At 45.4% G+C, this 16,890-nt stretch overlaps 6 protein-coding genes across 6 annotated transcripts; 4 read left to right on the forward strand and 2 right to left on the reverse strand.

Annotated features, from left to right (window-relative positions):
* Nucleotides 1-74: 74 nt before the first annotated feature.
* LOC108656789 (mitochondrial coenzyme A diphosphatase NUDT8) lies at nt 75-1,057 on the reverse strand. Its single transcript, XM_018109063.3, has 2 exons — nt 756-1,057; nt 75-696 (listed from the first exon to the last, which is right to left on the reverse strand). Exons 1-2 carry the CDS (start codon nt 1,055-1,057, stop codon nt 153-155), a joined length of 846 nt encoding a protein of 281 aa, XP_017964552.1. The 3' UTR covers nt 75-152.
* A 515-nt stretch (nt 1,058-1,572) lies between these two features.
* LOC108656795 (uncharacterized) lies at nt 1,573-2,001 on the forward strand. The gene has a single exon (XM_089263269.1). The coding sequence runs from the start codon at nt 1,573-1,575 to the stop codon at nt 1,735-1,737; it is 165 nt and encodes a 54-aa protein (XP_089119395.1). The 3' UTR covers nt 1,738-2,001.
* ND-MNLL (NADH dehydrogenase (ubiquinone) MNLL subunit) lies at nt 1,762-2,001 on the forward strand. Its single transcript, XM_018109068.3, has one exon. The coding sequence runs from the start codon at nt 1,762-1,764 to the stop codon at nt 1,927-1,929; it is 168 nt and encodes a 55-aa protein (XP_017964557.1). The 3' UTR covers nt 1,930-2,001.
* A 1,450-nt stretch (nt 2,002-3,451) lies between these two features.
* Nek2 (serine/threonine-protein kinase Nek2) lies at nt 3,452-6,073 on the forward strand. Its single transcript, XM_018109055.3, has one exon. It carries the CDS (start codon nt 3,749-3,751, stop codon nt 5,879-5,881), a length of 2,133 nt encoding a protein of 710 aa, XP_017964544.1. The 5' UTR covers nt 3,452-3,748; the 3' UTR covers nt 5,882-6,073.
* A 326-nt stretch (nt 6,074-6,399) lies between these two features.
* On the forward strand, nt 6,400-8,581 carry LOC108656783 (uncharacterized). Its single transcript, XM_018109057.3, has 2 exons — nt 6,400-7,977; nt 8,041-8,581. The coding sequence occupies exons 1-2, from the start codon at nt 6,564-6,566 to the stop codon at nt 8,493-8,495; spliced, it is 1,869 nt and encodes a 622-aa protein (XP_017964546.1). The 5' UTR covers nt 6,400-6,563; the 3' UTR covers nt 8,496-8,581.
* dah (discontinuous actin hexagon) lies at nt 8,537-11,473 on the reverse strand. Its single transcript, XM_018109056.3, has 7 exons — nt 11,138-11,473; nt 10,833-11,064; nt 9,909-10,765; nt 9,764-9,839; nt 9,577-9,694; nt 9,382-9,514; nt 8,537-9,320 (listed from the first exon to the last, which is right to left on the reverse strand). The coding sequence occupies exons 1-7, from the start codon at nt 11,376-11,378 to the stop codon at nt 8,917-8,919; spliced, it is 2,061 nt and encodes a 686-aa protein (XP_017964545.1). The 5' UTR covers nt 11,379-11,473; the 3' UTR covers nt 8,537-8,916.
* Nucleotides 11,474-16,890: the final 5,417 nt, after the last annotated feature.

Consider the following 16,890-nt stretch of genomic DNA (forward strand, 5'->3'; position numbering starts at 1 on the left):
TCTATAATTAAACATATTGTCTATTCTTTTTTTTTATTATTAAATTAACACCTTGTTTATATACATCAATTATATTACATACAAACACATTCAACAACAAAAACATTCTAGACAAATTTTCCGTTTGAGTATTTTCGAGCATTCCCGCCCGTTCACTCTCTAACTTCTACGTGATGATGAGGTAGTTTAGGCGGCAATTTATAGGGTCGTATATATTTGATATTCGTTTTAAGCGTTTGGGGCATCGCATTGGATAGCAGGCAGCGCAGAAAGAAATATGTCAAGTAGCCCGTGACTCCCCAGATGCGCAGCTCATCCACCACAAAGACGGGATTACTGTAGCCGCTGCGAAATTGCGTGTGTCGTGCGACTGCTGGAGAGATTAGTGTGTTGATCGGTATGCTGAAAGCCTCCTCCACTTCGTCCAGGTTGAGCTTCAGCTCGGACACATGAAAATCGGGCACCACGCCCACAACTGGTACGATGGCGGCGGTGCGTGGTAGTATTATGGGATTGGCTTCTCCCCAAATGTGGATGCGTTCTCGCGGCAGACCAATCTCTTCCTCCGTTTCGCGCAGTGCGCAATCAACGTAGCTCTCGTCAGTCTCATCCCGTTTGCCACCCGGAAATGATATCTGCAGACTGTGGCTACGCAAGTGCCGTGAGCGGCGGGTATACAACAATGAAACTTCATTCCTATGTGATTTGAGTTTCATTAAATGCCTAAGAAAGCAATCGTAAATATGCTTACTTACGTGTCGCGCTCCTGGCATAAAGCTATTAGTACCGAGGCTGAACTTTTCTCATTCCTGTTGTGCGGCAACATTTTAGGACGAGAAAAAGGCGGCAACTTGCGTAGCAGATCCATACACCGTTGTCGTTGCTCATCTCCCAGAAGTACCGAAAAATCGTCAGCGGTTAAAATTTTTACGTTGGCAGCTGTTGCATTGCTACTCTTGTTTCTCGTTTGACAACATATTAGTTGCTGCAGCCAACGACTCCTTGTTAGAGAGCCTATGACGTGAGCTTTGCTCAGGCATATTTCCGCGAGAATCATCAACTAATAGGTTAATAAGGGAGAGTGATGTAAACAAAAACGAAACGGATTTGAACTTTGGATTGCCATCTGTACGATCAGCTGTTTTTGGTTCAATCTGTGATGCGCGAATGGAAAAATTCTATCGGATAAGAAACCTATCGATATTTGTTTGTCAAATATGACAAATGAATATTTGTTATGTACCATATCGATATATCGTCAAGGCTTACATCTCTAATCGGCAAGGCTTTTGCATAAGCGTAAGTTAATAACAACATAGGCTTCGGTTATTTTTTAACAAAGCTCATTAAGGTCATTAGGAAACTAATACGCACTTGACGCGAGTGCGTGCACAGTAAGCAATTGTTTTCATCGTATACAGTCAAATGAGATTGGCTGTGGTGTTTCATGCATTTCCATTACGTAACCCAAGAAAACAAATAATAAAATCGCAGACTTTTAACACGTTCTTGTTGTTGCACTCATTACTTGTCTGTTTACAGTTTCATTCGCATTGACCAAGACACATACATATGGGCAGTGGCATCATCTCGCATCTGGCGCGAAAGTACGGTGCAGTGATATTCTTTCCAACTGTTACAGTCGGCTCCATTTACGCTGATTGGTCCCATACACGCGAGTGGAAGCGCCAACAACATTTAGCAGCACAAAGCGCGGCGCTGAAGAGTCAAAGCTAAAGGCTAAACAAATCAACATTAAAGATGGTTCTCGGTCTGGACAAACGTGCCTTGTGGGCAGCACTGCCTCTGCTTGGATTTGCGATCGGTCACTTCTTGGACAAGAAGGAAACGGAACGCATGACCATGTTCCGAGACAAGAGTGCTCTCTATGGCCGCCCTGGCAGCGAGGACAGGCCACCGTCTTGGTGATTAGGCATTAGAATCACAACTAATTTTTTTTCTCACTGTCGTTAAAATAAACTGTAATATGGCTATGTGAAATGTTTGAAAATGTGATCTATGGCTTATTAAGTGGAATTTTTTTTTGTTACGTGCTTGTGTACCTGCGCCCCTGGCAGTGTATGTATGTCCAGAAACCCAGAAATCATTACAAGCCAATCTGGCTGACCTAACATCTTGCGGTGGCTTCTACCAGTGCTGACAAATTTTTAGCCGCAGCAGGTTAGCAATGGCAGTTATGCTAATTTTGCCTAGAGCTGTGGAAATTCATGCTAGATTTTTTAGAATGAGATGAAAATTCGGCAACTGTTTCTTTCTAAAATTAAGAATTAAAAACTACCAAAAGTGACTCAAATTACCGCTGTCTAGCTTTTTCAAATATGCCCATCTCTTCTGCTAGCCAAATTTGACGTCAAGCTAAAGGATTTAGCAACACTGGTTTGTGCACAAACAATGGTAAGCAATAAACACAAACCGCGGACCGTGGGCCAGTCGTAGCGAGATTTGTTTGTTAAGGATTACGTCGCTGCCTGTTTCTTTTGGCCATTGTTTGTTTTAGACATGAAAAACCATAAAACCATCAACACACGGGCCAACGATAAGCCCACAGATAACTCGTTTACTTAGTCTTCTACCTGGTACTGACACACACACACAGGCATTCACACACACACGCATAGGAACGAAAATCACAGCTAGCATAAATATTGCAGCTTGCGTGCAAGCGAGATAGCACAAGTATGGTGTTTTTATGCGCAAAATCCGTTAGGATTTAAAGCGGCTGCGAGTTTTGCTGAATGAAAAATATCATATTGAAATTCATAATAACTAAGCTCACAAATAGACATTTGTCTATGTGTGTGTGGCTGTGTAACATAATCCGTTTGAGCGGCGCAAACGCAGACACCGAGCGAAACAACAGACACACAAATTGAAATACCAATGCAACAAAACTAATTTATTTTTATGGTCACCAAGCATAGACAATTGTTAAAATTGCGGGCGTGCTGTGCCAAAGGACCCATGTCCTTAGACATAGCCATCAATCCACATCCAACGGTTTTTATTTGTACACAGGCTCAAGGCAACAGAGCGACGGCGCAGCGTGCAAGATTGGCAAAGTGTGTACTATTGTCGCAGTCGTCCCCTTCTCTCTTTCTCAACGTGTGTGTGTGTCTGTACGAGTGCGACAGCGATAGCGACAACCTTCTAGGAACGTAACAAGATATGCAACTAGTGATGAGCAGCGCTGTGATTTTTGAGGCTCACCACGAGATGTGCCTGTTACTGTGACTATTGTGTATGTACGTGTGTGAGTGATTTTTAAATAAAGTTAAACTCGGATAGAGCGAGATTCTAAACTTACTTAAATTATTATTATCATTTCTTGCTAAATTGAATATACTTATATGATATTTATTTATACATATTCTTCCCCGTGATATTCTTGTGTTTATCTGCGCTTCGTCCGGTCGCAGTAACACGTCTGCGCCTGCCGCTCATCTCTATTGTGTAGGCAATATGCAACACTTGTTTGGTATACGTGCTGTTGTTGTTTTTCGCAGGTAAAATTGTGTGTGTGGGTGCGCATGCGCTTTGTATCAGTGTGTGTGTGTGCGTGATTTTGCCGAAAAACTTGTTTGCAGGAGCAAAGCCATGAAATCAGTTAGTTTTCGGTATTCAAAGCAAACAGAACGGGAGCGCGGAGCAGTAGAAACTGAGAATTGGAAAAAGTATTTGGATATAAATAAATAGCAACTGCTCCTCTACTGGAAATCACAGCCCCAAGATGAGCAAAGAACAGCAGGTCGAAGGTGGCGACTCGGCAATGAAATCCACCTCAGAGTTTGCAAACAAGACGCTGCAGGATTACGAGGTGCTGGCCGTGATGGGCAACGGAGCCTTCGGCACCTGCTACAAGGTGAAGGATAAGACCACTGGCGTCCTCTACGCCTGGAAGGGCATGAACTACGATGAGCTGGACGATGAGAAATGTGAATCTCTTATATCCGAGATAACCGTTCTACGACAGCTGCAGCATCCCAATATTGTGCAGTACTATCATCACCTGGTCAATCGCGAGGCCAAGTCCATTTATATTGTCATGGAGTGCTGCGACGGCGGTGATCTCGCCCAGCTCATACAGCGTGCCCGCTCACAGCGAAAGCGTTTCGAGGAGCCGTACATCTGGCGCGTGCTCTTCCAGCTGTGCCGTGCATTGCAGGTGTGCCACAACAAGATACCCAGTGGAACAATTCTGCATCGGGACATCAAGCCGGCAAACATCTTCCTGGATGCCTGTGGGAATGTGAAGCTCGGTGATTTTGGCTTGGCGCGTGTCCTACGGCGCGATCAGAGCTTTGCGGCCAGCTTTGTGGGCACGCCGCACTACATGAGCCCGGAGCTGGTCAAGGGCCGGCAATACGACCGCAAGAGCGATGTCTGGGCTGTGGGCTGCTTGATCTACGAGTTGTGTGCATTGCGTCCGCCCTTCCGGGGACGTGCCTTTGAACAGCTCTCGGAGAATATCGCCCATGGCCAGTTCAGCTGCATTCCGGCGGTCTACAGTGCCGATCTGCAGTCGATCATTGGCTTTATGCTGGCCGTCGATCATGAGGAACGACCGGGCATTGAGGTAATCACACGACATCCACTGCTGGTGCGGAACATTAACCAGTTGCCAGCTGAATTTCCGCGTCTCGTGGACGCTGGCGAGGATTTCCAGTTGCCCGGTGCGGGCAAGCTGTTTCCCGACTCACCCGAACTGTCCAGCACGCTCTTCACGGAGCAGTATAGCTTCAATGAGGGCTATGGCCAGCGGCGACTGAGCGTCACGGGCGTTTTTACGCCCGATTTGCGCAACGAGCTCTTCTACTCGGCTAAGCGTCGCATCTTCGGCAGTAGGCAGCTGCTCAAGTCGGATCCATCGCTCTACGAGAGCATCAAGCGTGAGCATAGTCCCCAACGCATCACCCAGAACATATTCGACGAGGCGCTGCAGAAGCGTATGCATGCCATACGGGCTCAGGAGTCGCTACTGGAGCAGCGCGCTAATGAGCTGGCGGCGGCCGAGCAGCGCGTGAAGGCAATGGAACGCGAGCTACGGCTTAAGTTGGAGCAGGTGGAGCAGCAGGCGCAGGCGCAGATGCAGGCACAGTCACAGCCACAGAAACTATGCACTTGCCAGATGGTGCCGCCCGTGCCACCACGCAAGCCGCTGGCCAAACGCCACGATGACACCTACTGCAGCATTGAGCTAAACGAGACGTCGCCAACGGTGGCCAAAATGAATCTGGCCCTGATGACGGCGCCCAAACAGCTGCAGCTGCAGAGCCAGAGCAGCACGTTGCGTAAGGTGACATTTCAATCACCGCCCAAATGCAGCAAATTTGGGCCGGAGCAGTCAGCTGGTGCTCCTCCTGCTCCCCCTGTGCTGCCAATGCAGACTAGTGTCTCCAGTAATGAGTCTGCCGAGAGTCAGGCCTCTAGCACGCGTCGCAAGTCCATTTTGTCACTGTTCGGGCTGAGTCGAGTGAGCAAGGCGCCTGCCAAATCTACAGCAACAGCAGCAGCTCCAGCTCCTGCTGCAGCCACGCAACCGCAGCGACGCCCGCCCTTGGCTGTTAAGCTGCCAGCTACGCAGCAACTGCCGTCCCAACAACAGCAACAGCAGCAGTTCAACAACATGTGGACCAAGGAGCAAAAGCGAGCTGCTTTTGATCTGCTGGCGGCCATGAATGCTGCGGAGAAGGATTCAGCCAGCGTGGTGGCAGCGCGTCGTCAGCAGCTGCGGCAATCGGTGCGCGAGCGCAACAGCAGCATGCAACGCAATCGTGCAATGCGACGCTCCCTCGTTCTAACAGCTGGCGGAGCACAGCCGAAGCCATTAATTCTTGGCTCACGTGAACAAATGTTGATTTAAGTTGCAATCGAGGAATCCGTTTCGGGTGACTGAAGGGGGCACTCAAAGTGGCCCGCCTTGTGATGTGGACTAAGTACCAATTTTTTTGTCAATCTTTTTTTTTTAACTACAGTCTTGTTCCTATTTTTTGTTTAAATCGTGTACTTTATAGTTGTAAGCAAATGTATGCAATTTACAATTTAATAAAAAAAAAAAAAAATTAGCCGTTAGAATTCAATTCCTTGTGCGGGTTATATCGATATATATCGGAAGTAAACAAATAATTGTTGCGATTGCATTTTTTAAAGGTGCATATTAAGGAATAGAAAGAAATTTAATTCGCTAAAATTTGAAATTAACAAGTAACAAGTGAGTAAGTGAATAAAGTGGAAACTGCAGCAGTAATAATTGAACAATTGCATTCGCAGTGCTGGCCAATGACTGATCAGCGTTTGATAGGTAAATATCGAAGTGAATATCAGTTCACTGTTCATCTCCAGCATACGATATTTAGCGGGTTTTGTTATTGTTTTTTACTTTTTTGTTTACATTTAAAATTAAGAGTAGTGCTGGGTAATGACTGACTCGCGATTTATAGGTAATTATCGATATTCACTGCAGTGAATATCACTTGCACTACTCATCTCTAGCACAGCACATTTAGCGTTTTTTTGTTTTTGTTTTCTTTTTGTTTACATTTAACATGTTTCCGCTTGTCGAAGAGGATGTGCCCGAATTTCTCTTACAACGTGATACAGTCGCCTACTGCAGTCAGCTGCATGTCCAGAAATCCAAATCTAGCCTTGTGCTAGGACGCAATCTTAAGTTCTATGAATTTCGCAAAAAGGAGTTGTTGCACTACATCGATCTTAAAGAATCGAGCCTAGAGCAGCTGGCGACGGAGCTTAGATCGTACAATGGACCGCTCAGTAGATTTCTCATACGCGATGATGTGGCCGACACCAGCGGCGATGCAACCAGTTACAACATGCTGCACGCTCCCGAGGATCTGCCCCTGAGCATAGGCAAATACGTTTGGCTGGGTGAGCACATTTACGTGCTGCTCCAGTGCTGGCAGACGTTGCTCGTGCTGCAGCGACCGGTCGAGCAAGGCGCTAGTTTTAAGTTAATATCGGAGCACGACAATCTGCAGGAATACCGTCTGGTCAGAGGTCCTATCAAGTATCAGGCCTATGTGGAGCTCCAGTTCACTAATGGCAAGCGATTGCGCACTAACTTTCAAGGAAATGAGGCGCCAGAGAGTCCTCCAACTGGTAGCGGCAGCAGTGTTGTTGGTTTCAAGCGCCTGATGCAGCGCGTCCACTGCGCACGCGCCGAGCTGCTTTCGCAGCGCAGCCAAACTCAGCTGGACTTTATGCAGTCACGCGAGCTGCAGGCCTTCGGCGTGCCGGGGCAGCGTTCTTTGTTGCTGGAGGAGAAGCAGCTGCTGCGACGCTGCGGCGACATATGGACACGCATCTGCGGCGATTCTCTGGTGCTCGGCATCCTCCTGACCAATGCCGCCGGCAGCAATTGCAACAGCACGCTGCATGCTCTGCGTCCGCTGCTGCGCCTGCCTCAGGGTCCTGGCCTAAACTACGTGTATCGACTGTACGAGCTGCCGTTGCAGGCTGATGGCCAGCCGCCGGAGGATTACGATCAGCTGGCCCAATTCTGGGCCCTGCAGGAGCAACAGTCGAGCAACTCGGCCTTAAGCTGGCAGCCCGCCTCCCGTGTTGACCAGCTGCCACCTGAGCGCAGCGTCGTGCTGCTGGCGCGCCTGCAGCTGGAGGATTTGCTAATGCTGGACAACATAGATCTACTTGCCTTGTACGAGCTGCAGAACGAAAGCCGGCGCCAAATGCAACTGCATTTGGCCAGTATTAATGTGGCCGCCTTGCTGCAGCAGCAGGAGCTGCATGTGCCGACCTTTGCGCCGCGAACGTTGCATCAGGACTTTCTCGCCGTGATCATGACTCAGGCTGCGCACTGCGCTTTGCGACTAGTGTTCGAGGACGTCGAACAGCAAACCCAATTCGAGGAGCTGCTGCTGACCAAACTCAACTTTGTGACCACGGCTGTGCCGCAGGAGAAGCAGCAACGTCAGCGGAGGGATTGTGAGTAGCCCAACTATGTCCTTTAAATAAGGCAAATCTATGGAATCTGTTTCTCTTCCACAGCTGTGCAACTGCTGGATGACTCTGGTGGGGAGCAGGAGTTTGCCTTTGGCCATAGCAATATAAAAAGCAACAGCAGCTGCACTGCATCTACACAGCGTATCTTCTATAATGGCCCGAAGCAGCTGCTTCTGCTGCGCAATAATCCTGGCCAGCTTTGGCAGCTCTATGCCAGCACCGAGACGCAGCTCTGCCTTCTGCTGCGCCGTCTGCTGCGGGATCTCCTGCAGCTGCACTGCAATCTCTCGCTGCTCGACCTGCAGGCAGAGACGTGCAGTGCGCCCTCAAATGCAGCGCTACTCCTGGAATCCGCGCTGCGCGACGAGCTGCAAGCCAGAGCGGAGCTGCTGCAGCTGCAACCAAAGCGAGCGCAGCTTCAGCGCCTCCATCAACTGGAAATGGCCAGCGATTCGCTAATAACTGTGATAAAGACCCAAATGCAGTTAGATTCTAGCTAGCTGCTTGGGGCAACATATAATACTGGGTGTTCATTAGAATATATTTTTGTTTTATTTTTTATTAAAACATCATTTTGTATACAATATATGCGGGCACTTATTATTTATTACACAGTAGAGACTTGTTTCGTGTTTAGTTAATTATATATAAAAGAATAACACTTTCAGCTTGGACGGACACTTTTATACATGAATAGCATATCCTGAATAGGAATATATATATATGTCATATATGATTTCTAGGATTACACTTGCATTACACTTGCCTCTTAAGCAATTTGCAGGATTGCACAAATTGTTAAGAAACATTTACAATTTTATATACAACACAACTTAAAACTAATTTAAAGCACTTCAAATGAATCTTGTTATGGAAAACTTCGGGTATATAAAAATATATATAGATGTAGATATCGAAAGCTTAGAGCTTTTCCGAAAAGTTTCGTGAGCTTCGAGCACTGCAACTGCTGCGCCTCTGTTGCTCCTCGACTTTGATGATATTGTCAAGGACATTCTCCAGATTCTGTGTAGCCGCCGAGAGCTCGGCATTGTCGCTGTACGAGTCCTCGACAATCTCTTTGACCTTGTTCAGCAGCAGCTTGAAGTTGACCATTTCCGTATCACGCATATCCACATTGACCGACTGCTCCAGCAATGCGCCCAGTGGCAGCTGCTGCTGCTGTTGCTGCTGATGCTGCTGCATGTTGTTGGCAGCCGAGGGCAACAAGCTGGAGCGTCGCTGATCGAACCACAAACTAATGTCGCTCAGTGAGTAATCCGATTTGTTGGCCTCCAAGTAGCTGCGATTCAGCTCAGCGCCATTGACTAAGGAAAAGGAGTTTGCCGTTATAATTTGTAAGTTATCACAATATATTACAATAGTTACTTGAATGCGTTAAATTGGCGCCCACAGGTGCGTACATATCGTATGCAGTTTTTGCTGCTGGCGGCGACGAACGATGCGGCGTGCTGGCGTTGAGGAAAGTCGAACTGATCAGCGGTGCAGCAGACGAAGCGCGCTGCAAGCATAACAAATGATCAGATATATGTGATCAGATTCATATATATATAGATGGCTCACCGATAATTGTCGCATGTCCTCAATTATTTGCAGCAAGAAACTTTGATGGGCGCTCAGAAAATCACATATTTGGGCGCTCGATGCGCTCGGCAGCTGCTTCAGTTGCATCTCCAGTTTGCTGCGAGCAGTAACGAAAGAAATTAGTGTGACAAGCTGTTGCAAAGGTATTATGCATTTTATTACTCACACATTCTGCAGTAAAACACGATCGATAATGGATTGTAAGCGCTCCGAGGCGCTGCTCGCCAGGCCAGTTAAGGAGCCTGCAATGTGTAAAAAGTATGGGAAGAGTTATTGGAAAAATTCATCGAAATACTTTTCCAAGAACATACAGAGCTCCTGTTGTGGTTGCTGCTGCAGCTGCGGCTGCGCCTGGGTCTGGGGCTGAGGTTGTGGCTTCTCATTTGGCGACGCTTTGAGACGCAGCGTTGAGTTGCTGCGAATGCTGCGCGTTTCGGCTGGAATGGGCGCCAATTCGGTTGCGTTGCTGGGCTGGCCGATGCCAGCGCCGCTTTCCTGTGCATTGCAGAAGCCGCGTCGCTCCTCCTCCTCGGCATCGGCGCGCTGGCCTTTCTGCGCATAGGGGAACCAGCTGCAAAGCCGTGCCAAGTGTTGGGTCCAGCGCTTCGGTTGCGGCTGATCCTCGACAAACACTTCGCACATGCGATGCGACGGCTCATGCTTGCCGCTCACATGCACGGCCGAGGCGAAGCAGGGCAGGCACAGCGACAGATCGCGACACACTTGGCACTTGAAGCGTATGCCAATGATGTGCTCCATGCGACAGCCCGCGCACTGATTGCTGTGTATCAAGTGTTCCGTGTCCTCGATGCGCTTGATCAGAGCCAACAGATTTCCATAGATCAGGAAACGGGTCTGTGTGTGCGTCCACAAATTGTGAAACTGCTGCTCGCTAAGGCCGGCGAGGCCGTGCGGACAGCGGGCAAAGGACTGCTCCAGCATTGGCTGCAAATTGTGGGGTCCGTAGGCTTTCGACTCGCCCAGATAGCTGAGAAGCTTGCTCAGCGTAAGCAGAAGCTGTTCGAATGCATAGCGCGAAACACACTGAAACTTGGCATCCGCCAACATGTTATAGAAGTCGCTAACCATGTGCTCGCTGCTGTAAAGCTTGCAGAGCAGCAAAAATGTCACCTTGATCTCCAGCAGCGAAATGGAGTGTCGACGTTGCCTGCAAAGGAATATGACAGATATGGATAAATAAGCCTATAAATAGCACAGGCAAAGGCAACTCTTACGGATCGTAGATGTTCCAAAAGAAGTTAGCCAACAGTGCGGTGGCCGTCTCCAGTTGATAGCTTTGCGTTTTGGTAAAATGTCCCAGTTTCTCGCAGGCGAAATAGATGTCGTGCAGCAGCGAGGTTAGCTGAAACGGCGGCACCATCAAATTCAAATTGCAATTGCTGCTGCTCACGGGCATGCCATGGCGTTGCAATATGGCCATCACGAGTTTGTAGGGTATTTTGCTGGCTGCAAATGTAAGGAAATAGCGAAATCAGAAAGAAGTCAAATGCAATGGGAATATAATAAAATTCTAGCTTACTGTGAAATATCTTTTGAAGGGCGACAAATTTGCTAGCACAGCGATAAACGGTATATTTGTAATTGCCATAGTCTACTTGCAGCTTGGTTATAATCTCGGTCAGGTTCGAGGCAACTTGTTGCGGCACCTGTTGCTGCTTTTTGCTTTCGAGTTGTTGTCCTTTGTTGTTCGCCAAGGACGCGACGGCGGCGGCGGCGCTTGTGCGCAGCGTTGTCAATGGTGTGTTCATTGCAGTACTCATATATATATATATATTTCTATTATAGTTTTCAGCGTCGTTTTCTCTTGATTCTGGCGTTCTCCACGACGTTCGTTAGCGCAAAAGTCAAATTTGAAATGAATGTGTGGCAACGCTGTTGCGCATGCGCTTAACAACACTGCAGCGCTGCCAGCTGATGCAACACTTTGGCCGTTGCGCTTTGAAATGCACTTTTATTCAAGTTAGCGTGTTCTATTAAATTTGGAAAACAAAAGGTTTGTGTAGATAAATCATAAAAGTATTATTGCACTACTTCTTTAAGCAAAATAAATGATAATGAGCCATTCAAGAATGTGATTGACCGCCGTTGGCTGAGTATGCAGATCATAAATCGTTTGCAGCCAGCGTCATCGATATTTATATCGATTATGGCAATTTATTTAAGTAACTGAAATGGGCCCAGTTGACGAATGCATCGAATGCATTTTAAAAAAATATGAAAAAGTAATTATATTATATTCATATATAAGTTATTCAACTGCTTACAATGTGTAGCCGACCTGACAGCACTGGACTACTTGACATTCTGAATTATCTTTGATCAGCATACCTTCCCTACTTAGCTATTCTCACATAATATTAACCGTTTCTTCATGAAAATACATACCTGCGCTCGTCTGTATGTATGATAATCTAAACTAAGTATGTGACGCCCACTCTCAAGTCGCTGATTGACTAGCTGACAAATTGTTGCAGTCATATCGTTGCGCCACCCATTTCCCACCTGTGCAAAATGGTTCAAATGTCATAACAAGATGGAGCACACATGTCATGCCAACACAAAGCTCATGCATGCATACATATGTATATATGCATGTTGTATACAGACACAGACACAGCAATAGACACTTGGACAAGCACACCTACATATGTATGTATGTATATGTATGTATATACATATGTACACATATACAATTGCAATTGCATTTGCATGCACAACGTACAATGGCGGATAGAGAAATGGGTCTGGGAACAATGAGAAGCATGTTGGGCATCGTTGCCGTCCAACTGCCTGCACCAGGCAATAATAATTCGCCAGTGCCAGGCCATTGACAATGTCGGTGCCATAATGGCTCTCCACTGACTGACTGACTGACTGCTGCAGAATTTCTTATACCCTGTGCCGATAGTTGTGTCATGGGATATACATATGTATGTATATGTACATAAAATAAAAAGCTGTTACTTAAGTTGTCGATGTCTTCGACGTTCCCGACATAATCATAAAAATAAAGGATTGAGAGAGAACAATAATTTATTCAAATTCGTATTATATTTTATTTAATTGGGATTGATGTTTTTCTGCGATTATATTTTTTATTTGTTTAACTTTTACATAAATTATTTTTATTTATTTAATTCTAATCTGATTTGTTACTCAGATCATTTCACTTTAGACAACTCTAATTACAGGGTATGGCAAAATGACATATGCCAATTGTCATATTTGCTGCTTTTGTTGTCAATGCTGCCGACAGAGGGCGCTACACCTACAATTGTGAGAGTCGTCTAAATGAATGAATTAAGTCAGCCATGTGACATAACTGGAATGACCGCCCAGCTACTGCGACTGCTGCTGCTGCTGCTGCTGATGCCCAAAGTCCCAGTCTCAGTCGCTGGCTTACGTTAAGTCCCTTAGTCCCCTGGCTAGAGTCGCAGCCGAGGCAACTGCTGCCAACGCCTCACGTTCAACATTTGCCACATTGTTTTGTTGCTGTCATTTCTGACGCCTTCTCTGTTGCTGCCGTTGCCGTTGCTACTGCTGCTGCCACTGCGGCTGCTACTGCGGCTGCTACTGCTGCTCCTGTTGTTGTTGTGATTACGTATTTGTTGGCCGTTGCCAAAGTTATATGGCGCACACGTACAACAGCAACTCCCGCTGCAGGACAATGGCAAATGCCAGAATGCAAATGGCGTGTGGACGTGAACGAATCGCGCACACGGCGCAAAATGTTGTTGGCCTGCCCTCTTCAATTACATATGCAGGCCGTGGGAGGCTGAACTCATCACATTGCACTTAGCGATGAGCGTGACACGTGACACGAACAGAAATTAAAATGTGCCATGCAGTTTAAAGTGCATGTGGATGCAGATATACGGACATAGTAAGCAACAAATACAAATATGAAAAAATTAGCTATAAATATAATTAAATTAATTAATTAATTATTTATTCAATAATAATTTGCATAATGGATTCGCATAATTAAATGCATATTGCACCGATAGTCGTTTGGCTTGGAGCCAGATGCACCCGAGGCTCATCTCTAAATCGAATAACCAGTTACTCTGGCCTAGTGTTACGGGTCTGCCGTCCAGCGCGCCAATTAAGCAACAAAAGGCTGGCCGCTTTGGGGTGGGGCTGCGCCTCGGCCATTACCGTTACCGTTACTGTTGGCATCGTCGGCACGGCGCGGCGCGGCGATGTTGACGACTTGGCCGCCATTAAAACGAAGCGACGTTGTGAAATGTTTTGATGAAGCCAATGCCCTGCCCACCCGCCCCCAAAACGAGCTGTCTCTGCGCAACTTTTAAAGCGATTGTTTTTTTTTTTGCTGCTCCTGTTTGTTGCACATTTTGCAACAAAGTTTCCTCTGAGATGCCGTTGCTCTGGCGCACCGGCCAATACGTTTGCCAAATGGCTGCAGCGCCCAGCGTCCGACTTCTATGGCCTCGGGCATTCAATTTCTCTTAACATTTTCTAGTTTTTGTTTTCCGTTTATTCTTTCTCTCTTTCTTTATTATTGTTTAAAGAGGGAAGCAGGAAACAACAACACAAATGGGGGAGTGAGGAAGCAGAACTTGAAGTCTGTGCGCACAACAAGTGGACATAGAGTAGGAGCCAAGATGGCCGCCTGCCTGCCTGCCTGCATCCTTGGAACCTTTGCTTGGTAGGCTGCTTGGCTGCTAGTTCGTATGTTGCTCGTTAACAGTAATGGGAGCAAAGGCTGGTCTATTACGGGTCACGTGGATGGTTTAATTATGACTTTCAGTGCTTGCACTATTATCACATAATAAAAAATGCATTTGCTGCTAATGATGTGAATTTCATGAAATGTGCAGTATTAGACGCATTGAAAATGGAATAAAAATTATATCAAAATTCTAACTTTAATTTAACCTCAAATGTGCCGAGAGTCAAGCACGTCATCTAAACAGATTGTGCTCACGTACATAATTACTAGATTAAAATCGTTTGTCATTTTAATCGAAGGCGTCCTATGGAAATTAATACATGTGAACAAACATACATACATACATACATACATGTGTGTATGTTTTCCTTTTTTTGTCATTTAAATGTTTGCTGCTCTTTGCACTGCCAGCGCGTGTGCAAACAGGCACACGCACACATCGACTATTTATTTACCCACGAAATGCACACCTCAGCAATATGGCCGCCATTTATTTATTTATGTGACTATAAAGCACACAATGTTCGGGCCGTTATGTCACTTCCATTTATTGAGACTGAAAATGAAATGGAATGTAAAAACCAACAAATTCATTGCTCTGTCCATTATAAGTATCGTTCGTACACGAATAATATCGATAGGCGATCCCCTGACACGCGCCCATCTCTGCAGCTGATCGGCTCTCATTCGCAAACCAAAATGGCGGCTGCTGCTGCTCATTGCAAATCGTACAAATTTTAATGGCTACTTTTCGCATGTGTGGGAAGGAGAGAGATAGAGAGAGTAAATATTAAAACGTCTGGTGATTGGCGTTCGTTGCTGAATGGACGACGTCAATCCAATTAGTTGCGGACAGTGCAAACACGCAGCGTCCGGCATCGTCTACTCAGTTTCACTTCGAATGTGGCTGCCGGGCAATAAAAATGAAAACAACAATATCAGCAGCAGCTAGAACAGCAACAACAATAGTAGCAGCCAGCAACAGCAGCTGCAACAATAACAACAGTTGCCCAAGTGGTATGAAGAAGCAAGCGAATGGACATGGATCCATGCCGAACGGGGACACATTCACACGCATTGGCACGTGGACAGCCGTACGTGTGTGTGTTGTTGTTGCTATTGTTGTTGTTGCCATTGTTGCTGTTGCTATTGTTGCTGTGCATTGGTAAGTTGATGCGGGTGATGGACGCGCACGAAGAGAAGCTCTTAAATACCACGCACTGTTGCAGATGCTGTAAGGGTATGCTAGGCATAATCAAAGAGGAAAAGTTAAGAATACTATGATTGGAATAGAAATCCTTACTATTGTTTGATAACATAAAATTGATATCGAATACTTATCGATATTACGTTGAAATTGATTTATATATTTTTAAAAATTTTATAGGGACTTGTAAGTTGTTGATAAAAATCTATATTTAACGATTAACAAATATTTATATTTCATAAAAAATATTCCATTTGTTGTTAACCGATTTTTAATCAGAACAAGGCAACTGTCTACAGGGTATTACGTCGTCCATTTCCAAACAGCACTTCACTCACACGTCCATTTTTTCCTTGGGCTTTCAACTATTTATGAGGTTGAGCTGTTTGCTTAGTTTTTATTATATTGCAAAAGAACTTCTGACTTCTGACTTGTGTCATAATTTAATTTTGTCCGAGGGCTTTCAATGAAATCATTGTGAAAATTTAATAGTCGTTTAATTTTAATTGGATTTCAAATCGAAATGAGAAAATGCTTGCAATGTTTTATTTCACTTGACGTTGAGATGAAAATATTTTATTAATGGTCATATAGAATTATTTCATCCTTAGGTTAAGGTTAGTCAAAGCTCCCTTGTTCAGCTGGTATTCCACTATAAATTCCATATCCTTTGTACTAATTAGCAGCTAATGTGTTTTAGCTTACATATGTTATTTTGTTGTGTTCAATAGAAATTCCATTTGGGCAAAACATTTGCAATGAATTTATTTCAAATTGAGATGAGAATTTTTGGCCCAATCAGCTTTACGCATTTTAGGCCAACTAGTTAATCAATTGTATGCCAAACAAATATCTGATGATAGAGTCAAAGATACCCTGCAGAATGTAGTATTCAAGGATAATTTGTGGTTAAGGCAACTGTTTATTACGCATTATTGTGCTATCGATTGTAGTTATCGATAACTAACAATAGATGTTAAGACAAATATTGATGCTGAGTATATGAATATGAGAAGAGATCATGTGATTAGGAATTTGTCAAGATGAAATACCCTTCATTCGAGCAATTTTGAATGGGTATATACAATAAATGTATATAGGTGCATACAGTAATGTATAATATATTTGAATATACATTTGTATTTAGGATTTCAATAAACTAATCAAATATGTGCAAATGCATGGAAATGCAGGAATGCAATTTAACAAACGAAGCATTTGGCCTAAACCGCACTCTCGAGTCCAACCACGCTCAAATGGCCAACAGCAGACGACTGACTGACTGTTGTTGAAGATTGGGGGCAGTCACTAAAGAGGGCGTGGGCGTGGGCGTGGGCGAAAGGTGTCTTCATTGGCAGCAGCTTTAATTAAA

Source organism: Drosophila navojoa, chromosome X (genome assembly GCF_054131105.1).
Source record: "Drosophila navojoa isolate 15081-1374.11 chromosome X, UAZ_NAV_1.0, whole genome shotgun sequence".
NCBI classification, from domain to species: Eukaryota; Metazoa; Arthropoda; class Insecta; order Diptera; family Drosophilidae; genus Drosophila; species Drosophila navojoa.